Consider the following 9866-nt stretch of genomic DNA (forward strand, 5'->3'; position numbering starts at 1 on the left):
TGTTCCCAGTGCCCAACATTTAGAAGTAACAGTGAAAACTGACCAACGCGCAGTAAACCAAATAGTATTATTCGCCTTTTTGACGTTCCTGATGAAGGTAGATCCAGAAAAAGCGCTTCGGTCGCATGCAACTTTAAACGTTTTGTTTTCTTTTTTATCGATTGCATGACAATAATATATTGCCTTTTATGATTTATTTTTGTTCCAAAAAATGATACGGAAGGAATACTTAATGTATAGCGTCGCAATGAACGTTGTGCTAGGCGTTCTTCAGCTGGCCCCTAGACAAAAAAGTGTACTGGTTCAGTGATTATAGACGTCATACTTAACTCCGAAATATAACAATGAACTAAAATTAAAATCATACAAGACTTAAAAGGACAGGCTCCTGAACTGGGACAGGCGCACAAAAGCGGCGGGGTTAAACATATTTCGCGAGATCACAGCCCTCCCCTATACCTCTAGCCAATAAAGAGTGAAAAACACACAGTAATACGAACAGTAAAACGCACTTGAAAAGGAAATACAAGTCCTATGTCAGAAAAGGAAACAAAAGAAACTAATCAAAATGACAATGATAAATAATTAACAAAGGACTACTAATAAGCCAGCTCCAGACCTCAATTAAACTAATTGAAAGGTTATGTCTTCATTATGCACACCCTCTCCCTGTTGTATTTATTGCTAATTTGTTCCGGAACATTCAATGAAATATTTGTCACTGGCAACAAAAAATCGATAATTTAAAATAGGTTGTTTACTTACAATTACAAAGAAACGTAGGATTCAACTCCCTCGGACAAAGTAGCCCTTATAGATGGATTTTGATGTGTTTTAACTTCACTTTGGCCAAACACCTCTTCAATTGTTTCGATTCTTATTTTTCTTGACTTTTAAATTTCAGTTTCAGTGTTCCGTAGGTGAATTCTTTACTTAAAATTCAGCGTTTTATATTGTATTGGTTTTTCGAGAGCAACATTGGTGTACGGCCAAAAATGGAAAAATCCATCATGCAGCTGACAGTGTGGCTTCTCTTTACACGCCCCATTCTGACTGGATGTACATGTGTTCTTTTAGTTTGCTCAAAGTCGATTGTCGTACGATAACTTAAAAATGCTCAAATCACAAAATGCAAATACGGAGCAATAATATCCCTTAATACAAAAAAAAAAATCCCTTTCCTTTTATTTACTATTTAAAAACAGTGGTTGGTTTAGGACCCATAATGGAGCTACGTATATGATAACCAGTCCAAACGTTGTCTATAAGGGAGCAACCATTTAACTTTAAAAGTGGGGTGTGATTGTTTTGTCGAAGCGCTAACAATTTTATTAAGTTTTTCATCGCTATTAATCAACTTGTCTGGTTCAAAATTTAACACTATAAGGCATGGAGAAAATTTGGATTCAGAATTTTTTTTTGTCCTCTGCTGGCACAGAATATTATTTTTTCATCAAATTGGGGATCAGAATATTTTAATGTACCATTATCGAAGCCCCTCGTGGTAGTAACAAAGTAAAAAAAGGTGACTATCTATATATTGGATTCCCCAAAAGATTACCATTTATCGCTGATATAAACATTTGAAAAGAATTTTCAATTTTCAAAATGCCGACACCTACAAATGGATAGATGGGCGCTTAATGTAGTTCAGTGGCAACTATTACATAAATATAAATGCTAGATGGGCGCTTAATGTAGTACAGCGGCAACTATTACATAAATATGAATGCTCGTGAAAATAATGTTTATGGTATACGTTTATATATGATATGAAAGGTTTCAACTTTTACAAAACCAGAGCTATAAGATGGATTTAAATGTTTACTTTGTTTGGCCTTTTTAATTTTATTTGACTTTATTTGCCTTTTAACTTAATTTGATTCGAGCGTCACTGATAAGTCTTTTGTAGACGAAACACGCATCTGGCTAAAAAAACGGCAAAATTTATATCCTGGTATCCATCTATGATGAGTTTTTGTAGATACCTTGTAACAGTATCTTGGCTCCAATCTACTAATATTTGATCTTAGTACTCTTAATTTAAGCGTAAATAAGATGTATTAAAAACCTCCCAATTGTAGACTAGCACAACCTTAATTGGGACACCATGCATTCAGTATTCCTATCGTACCAAAAAAATATTAACTAAAATCATTGATACAAGTCAATATAATTATGATCGTCATACAACCGATAAAAATGAAAACATAACGTTAAAAGTTACGACCGAAGCGCTTTTCTTGATCGACCTTCTTAGGAAACGCTCAAAGCTGAATATTTAGAGCCAACAACTTACAAAGAACAGATTAAAACGTTAAAGATGATCGTTCATAATGTACATGAAATGATATATTCTTTAGCCAACATGATTGCAGAAAGTAAGAAGTCGTAGAGCAAAACAAAAAAAATTGAAATCAAAAGAGATAATACACCGTGTATTGAGCCTTTTTATTGCTTACAGTTCAGTAGAAAATATATATACATGCTCAACCTAACCATACTATTTGACCTACTGCGAGTTGTTCAGTTTTTACTGTTACTCCTGTTTCTCCTAAAATATGGGTGCTAGTAAAATGAGAAATATCAAATCCGTACATTTGGTTTTGAAATGAATTCTCTTCTTTTGAGAAATATTTATTTTGTCATCCAATTTTTTACCGCTTACAACTGTCTGTCTGTGGTTTTATTTCATACATTAACTTATAAGTATCAGTATGTTTTCAATTCATATTGTTTCGTTTCGTTCCGCATTTGGTTTTGCTTTTTACAGGTACCCCTCTTTTTGCCCCTTTTCTATTTTTGATATTTAATCAAAAATTTAAAAAATCAAACTTTTAAAAAGTGAAAAAATCAAAATTGCACGTAAGGTTTAGTATTTTAAAAGTTTGACCAAATTCCTAAACTATCAAATTTAAAAACGATATTTAGAATTTTAATATTTTAATAATTTGGTTAAAATTTCAAAATTTCAAAACTTTTACACAATTTGAAATTTTGATATTTAAAAACTTTGATCAAAATTCCAAAAATCTAAAATTTCGTAAACTTTTTAAAACTTTGAATTGATCAGTGTTACACGGACCTACGATCATCCCCAAATGCTTTATCATTTTTCAGGTTTTTAATGCCCTTAAGAATTTCGTCTTTAGAAATTCTTGTGTTTAAATTTTCATTAAGCCTATCGACATCATTCGGGTTTAGAGTTGAAATATTTGTATTTTCTTCATCATCTGGGGCGGCGTTCAGATTTTTGAAAAAATCGAATAATTTGTAACAGTTGATAGGGATGTCAGGTTGGTCTCTCTTTTTTCTACTGTTAAGTAATTTCCAATACTCTTTTGAGTTATTGGATCTCAATGTGTTAATTATTTTTGCCATTTTCTTTCTATGTGCAATAATTGCTTTAACTAAAAAAAAATTGTATTGTTTCTCCGAAGATTTCATAATTTGGCGATTTTCTTCTGAACTGCTGTTCTTAAAATTTCTTTTGAGTTTGCGATAATTTTGGCGAGGAAATTTATAATCATAATCAAACCATTCTTTATCCAATTTTACAGGCTTGTTTTTATATTTCTTTAAACCGCTAGTTTTGGTTACCCCAAATGTTGCCCTGGCAGAATCCAAAAATAAGTCACACATGTTATTAACAATCAGGTTCATTTCATTTTTGTTCATATTTGCTTCAACTTTATTAATCTCTTCAATTAGAGCGTAAATCTCTTCTACATCTATCCCATTTTGAAAATCCACAGTTTTATCATTGTCCCATTTGTTTTATATTTTCTGGACGGTTAGATGTATCTGTTCCAGTATTTAATAAGGTTTATCACTTATAAGATAAACCAATTTAATGAAAGAGATTTGATTAATATATTTATTTTCCTTAATTGACATATTTTATCATTCGGATCCGCATCTCGCTTCCGGCTTATAAACATCACGTGACTTCAGCCTCACAGTTGAACTAGCCGCTCTGGATAAGTGAAAGTTTCAAAAGTTTCAAAAGACAATCGTCAAAAAATCTTCGACATCCGCAACTTATAGATTTCTAATCAGATATGAAACCACCGAAAAGGCCTCGTAATGTTCCCAAAAAGGTTTCACAGCAGCCTGCAGGTCCAGCAAAGAAATCTAGAAAAGGCAAAGTGCCGTCAACACGAGGAGCACTTTCAAAATCACAGAACACGACAAGAACCGTTCAAGTGTCTAGAGCAGCGACAGATCCTAATTTGGCAATTGCTAGGTGTGCAGCTATTAACATTGTATCAGACGCACATCAGGAACCCCCATTCGTGCCTTTCAGGATTCAAGATGAGATGGATACAGAAAGTCCAAATGGCAACGAGGGAGACGCACTGGACAGACCAAGGGGAGATTTGTTACCACTGACTCCACAACCTGGCCCCAGCGGAGTGATGAGTCCAGCAAACAACAACCTTGGTATGTTAACTGTCTCAAATGTTTCTCACGGGTCGGCTGCTGGGTCTTTAGATACTCGTTTACAAGTGGACCAATCCCCTTCATACATTTCAAGTGTGTTCGATCCCATTTCATCCCATATTCCGGTCAAAATTAAGGAAAAAATATGGAACGGTGAATTTATTGACCTGAACGTTCTTCTAAAATCCACCCGGGACCTTGTAAACGAGCAAAATTTAGAGGGTGAACTGGTAGTTAAAGGGGGTGTTTTATCCCTAGTTAACCAAAAGAAAAGCCCCATAAAAAGTATTTATGTCTGGACTTCCGCATTCATGATTTATGGAAGTGTCATGCTTGAAAAATGGCCCAACAAAGGTCTGGAATTTTTCAAATACATGCAAACAGTCAGAATGGCAGCCTCAAGGGGTTACTCTGGAGGCTGGGTTCATTATGATGAGCAATTTAGGTTACGTAAAGTTTTTTCCCCCTTTTCTTCATGGGGAGTTGTCGATATGGAGCTGTGGTTACTATGTGTATCTACTCCGAACGTTAGTCCTTCTTTTAACACAGGAATTTCAAATGGCAATAACCATCAATCGCATAGTGGGAATTCATCGACAAGTGGGGCGTCGAGTCAAAATGTAGGACAACGACGCGTGTTTACATGCAGATTATTCAATAACAAGGGTACTTGTACATTTGGCAAGAATTGCAAATTTGCTCACAAATGCTCGAAATGTAATGGTAGTCATCCTTATTTAGAATGCAGAAATTAATTCCGCTTTGTTTTTGTTTACCTTGTTTTTGTAAACATCATTTTTCCTAGAAATTATATTTAGATATTGTTATGTGTGGCTTATTGAACAGACATGTTCAGTTCCCGATCCAGTTTAATTATAACTACATAATGACGTATATATATATGAAACAGAGGATGTAACCGAGTATAAATAGAATACAGATTTAGCACACGTGAGAGATATCTTTCAGTACATTTGAACTTGTTTGCTAGAAATGGTCGAGTTATCTCTCTTTGTACTAGAAAAAATGTATTTACTATATTTATCATGTTAATTAATTTGTGTTTGTTTTTGTTTTTAATTTGCAGGTTACAAGCATTTGTATTCTCTGGGTAACTCGCCAATAAACGTCGATGAAGTAAAGAAAGCTCTCAAAAATTACCCACATCAAGAGGTTGCGCGAGACCTGATACAAGGTCTCGAAGCGGGGTTTAAACTAAAATACTCCGGTCCGAGACTTCCTATGGATATAGATTCTAAAGAAATGAATGGGGAGAAAGCCACCATAGCCAGGGACAAAATCCTTAAAGAAATTAACCTGGGTAGGGTAGCTGGTCCTTTTTCAGAACCTCCGTTCCCCACCTTTCGTGTTTCTCCGATCTCGGTTATCCCTAAAAAATCTAGTTCAGAATTCAGGTTAATTCATAATTTGTCCTTTCCTATAAATCACTCCGTTAATGACTTTATTGACAAGCAGTACTGTTCTGTAAAATACTCAAGTATAGACGACGCTGTCAATATGATTCACAGATTGAAAAAGAACACGCTCTTGGCCAAGTGCGACGTAAAATCGGCTTTTCGTTTGCTAAGACTCTCTCCGGGTGATTTTGATCTGATGGGGTTCAAATTTGAGAATCAATATTTCTTTGATAAATGCCTCCCAATGGGGGCCAGTATTAGCTCGGCGCTATTTGAATCCTTTTCCACCGCCTTGCATTGGGTTGTACAGCAACAGTCAAAAAACGACAATATTTTACATTATTTGGACGATTTTCTGTTTGGAGGCGAGGCACAAACTTCTCAATGCCACGACACTCTAAAGTGTTTTCAGGATTCTTGTAAACTTTGGGGGGTTCCGTTAGCAGAGGAAAAAACGGTCGAGCCAACGGAAGTGTTGATATTCCTTGGTATAGAATTTGACACTATCAACATGATAATGCGTCTCCCCGAAGACAAACTTATTGAGTTAAAAGCCAGAATTTCTTATTGTTTAGGTAGATCCAAAATCACCCTTCGGGATTTACAATCTTTGATTGGTATACTAAATTTTGCATGTCAAGTAATTGTCCCGGGTCGAGCCTTTTGTCGTCGTTTGATTGACGCCACTTGCAATTTGCGTAGGCCCCAACACAGAACCAGAATAACTAAGGCTATGAAAGAAGACCTTAATATTTGGTTACTATTTCTATCAAACTACAACGGTACTACCGTAATTCTGGATAAATTCTGGTCATCAAACTCAGATCTCGAATTGTTCACTGACAGTGCAGGTGGGGTCGGAAAAGGCTTTGGTATTTATTTTGAAGGGAAATGGGCCCAGGCGAGTTGGCCCCACAATTGGATAAATTCTGGAATTTTAACCGATATTACCTTTCTAGAACTGTTCCCTGTAGTCGTTGCTTTGGACATTTGGGGAGGCATGTTAAAAAACAAGAAAATTTTATTTCACATAGATAACCAGAGCGTAGTTTCTATAATCAATAAAAAGTCTTCAAAGTCGACAAGTGTTATGTCCCTAATCAGAAAACTTGTATTGGCCTGCTTGGAATGCAACATATTGATTAAAGCCGAACATATCCCAGGTCATTTGAATTCTCTTGCTGACTCCCTCTCTCGTTGTGATTTTCAGAAGTTCCGGAAACTATGCCCCACAGCAGATGCAAACCCATACTCGATTCCGGCCCATCTCTGGAATGTTTAAAAGACGAGGCAGACCTATTACTTAAATGTTCAATGGCTCCGAACTCCTGGAAAACTTATAAAACAGCAGTAGAATGTTTAAAAAAGTTTCGCATTATTTATAACAATCGCGATATTTGGCCGGTACCTATCGACGAAATAGCTCAATTCATAGCATACCTGTCGTACAAAGGTTTCTCTGCGTCTACTGTTTCTACCTACATATCCGGATTGGCACACACACACAAGATTAACAATGTAACAGATAACACGAAATCATTCATCATCTGCAAAATGATTGAAGGATTGCGTAGAAAAAATCCGCAAAAACCAGATGTTCGAACGCCGATATCGTTCGACTTGTTAAAACGTTTAATTCACAGTCTACAGAGCGTCTGCAATTCTCAATATGAAACTATATTGTTTTCTTCTGCTTTTTCTCTTGCGTATTTCGCCATGCTACGGGTAAGTGAGTTGGCTATAAACAGTCGTACTGACGAAAGCGGACATGCATTGAAATGTGAAGATATCACTTTTGATAAGAGTAAGAGTCAAACCGAATTACATGTAAAAATATGCAGCTCAAAAACCGATCAAAAGCATACTTCCATAACCCTGATCATTCAAAGCCATGCAGATTCGAATATCTGTCCAATCACGCTATTACAATCTTACTTGCAGGTTCGTTACTCCGGCGTAAATGGATCAAATAAATTATATACACATTTTAATGGTTTGGCCTTAACAAAATATCAATTTTGTTCCCTGCTTCAAAAATGTTTGGGTTTCTGTGAACTACCGTTCCACATTCGTTCTCATTCTTTTCGGATAGGACGAGCTACTGACATGGCAAAAAATGGTGTTAAAGACGATATTATCAAGCAGTGCGGTCGATGGTCTTCCGTTGCATATTTACGATATATTCGTATCTGAGTCTTAAATTTAACTTTCATTACAGCTCAAACGAAGTGTTTTTAATATTATAATACATATTACCTCCTTTTAGGTTCAAAAGCTATTTGGTTCGTCGGATCTTCAATTGTATATTGGGCACAGACAAATGCAAAAACGAGATACGGGGGCCCAAACATTGGTCTTCAAAGCAGAGGGGTGTACATACGCTGGTTTGGAAAAAGGGGTATGTTGTGGAATGATTTTAATGCCAAGGTATCCCATGCAGTTGACAAATTTTCTCCTCCCGCCATGATAATCATTCAGCTTGGTTCCAATGATCTGGTCAAAGTTAAATCTTTGGAACTCATCCAAAATATTGAAAGGGATATTCTGCGTCTGCATTTACTTCTACCTAACACTCGCATCGTATGGAGTGAAATGTTAATGCGAAGGTATTGGCACGGTGCTACAGATGGAAAAGCTATCGAAAGATCTCGAAAACGAGTAAACTCGGCTATCAACAATTATGCCTTGAATGATGGGCACTGTGTTATTCAGCATCCTAATATCCGAGCTCGAGAGATGAACTTGTATAGATATGACGGAACTCACTTATCCGATATTGGTTATGATATATACTTGAATAACATACAAGGGGGTATTGAAACTTTCCTATCATCTCAAAAAATCCGGCGTTTCCCAGAAGTATAATTTAAAATAGAATTTCTTATGGTTTTCAAGGGGTTAAAAAAAAAAAAAAAGGGGGGGGGTATTTAATGAGTGTGTATAGACTCACTCACGTGGCAAGATTAAGGGGTCATGATCCGTTCCTGTATTGTACGTCGGATCATATTAGTTTTTTACTTTCCTGCGTTACCGCAGGAAGTTCTGTTGAGACCATCTCATGTCTACCCTGAGTGGCCGGTTCTGAATTGGTACCAGTTCGAGCTTAACTGTTTGTTTAATCTAGAAATTGTTAATCTTTACTCCCCTGAAACCAGGGGGTGATGCGAATAAGACCCGACGTATTTGGGGATCATGGCCCTCGTTCTCTTTAGGATTTAACCTGGAGGAACTTGAGCATCCATTGCTACCAATGGTGCACAGATTTGTCAGTTAAATCAATCATGTCGGCATTCTGTTATCATGTCAGACCTCGTCATTCAAAGTGAACTGTGGCCGTTAATTCCACATAAATTGCTTGTTTGTTATGCTTTGCCTTAAACTTGATTCTTTAATTAAACACTGATTGTTTACAAAATCTTGCTTAGTGCTCGACAAAGTTATCTCTAATGAACATCAGAATAGAAGGTGCAAAAATCAAGTACATGAAAATTAGTAAAATATTTTAACAACTTAACACTACTAATACAATAATCTACAATACTGCTATTTCTACATGTTAATTTACCATACTGTCTATCATCACCGATTCGACCATTTACAATAAATAAATTGTTTCCTTTACATAAATCTAACAATCGTTTCCCGTATCCATTTTTTTTATCCTGTCCAAAGAATTTCTTTTCTTTGGAATATTTAATTCGTCAAGCATATACACTTTATTTTCCATAAAATCTGTTAGATTATCGATATGTTTATCATTATGTATAATACAAGAGATCAAATTTACCACATTAGTAGTTGTCAGATCTCATTCTGTAGCCTCACTAAACCGAGAATCTCAGCTTTAAAATAAACTTTCAGAAACACCGTCCTTGAAATGTAATATTGTCCGAAATCTCCTTATACATGTACTTCGCTTTAAAAAAAGTTTGTGTTTCTCCTCCCTCTCTTTGACAGAATTATCAAAAGTAAGAAAATGAAAATGACACTGCCACTGACTAACTT

At 35.9% G+C, this 9866-nt stretch overlaps 1 protein-coding gene across 1 annotated transcript; it reads left to right on the plus strand.

The window, feature by feature from the left end:
* Positions 1–3825: 3825 nt before the first annotated feature.
* Positions 3826–9212, plus strand: LOC143075509 (uncharacterized). The gene is made up of 2 exons (XM_076250948.1): positions 3826–4443; positions 8128–9212. The coding sequence occupies exons 1-2, from the start codon at positions 4062–4064 to the stop codon at positions 8724–8726; spliced, it is 981 nt and encodes a 326-aa protein (XP_076107063.1). The 5' UTR covers positions 3826–4061; the 3' UTR covers positions 8727–9212.
* Positions 9213–9866: the final 654 nt, after the last annotated feature.

The sequence above is a fragment of the Mytilus galloprovincialis genome, chromosome 1 (genome assembly GCF_965363235.1).
Source record: "Mytilus galloprovincialis chromosome 1, xbMytGall1.hap1.1, whole genome shotgun sequence".
In the NCBI taxonomy this organism is placed as follows: Eukaryota; Metazoa; Mollusca; class Bivalvia; order Mytilida; family Mytilidae; genus Mytilus; species Mytilus galloprovincialis.

Excerpts from the sequence above, each read along its gene's own strand:
- LOC143075509 (XM_076250948.1), top strand. The coding sequence starts at position 4,062 with ATGAAACCACCGAAAAGGCCTCGTAATGTTCCCAAAAAGGTTTCACAG. Across the intron at positions 4,444-8,127 it reads TCCAGCAAACAACAACCTTG|GTTCAAAAGCTATTTGGTTC; the intron begins GTATGTTAACTG and ends ACCTCCTTTTAG.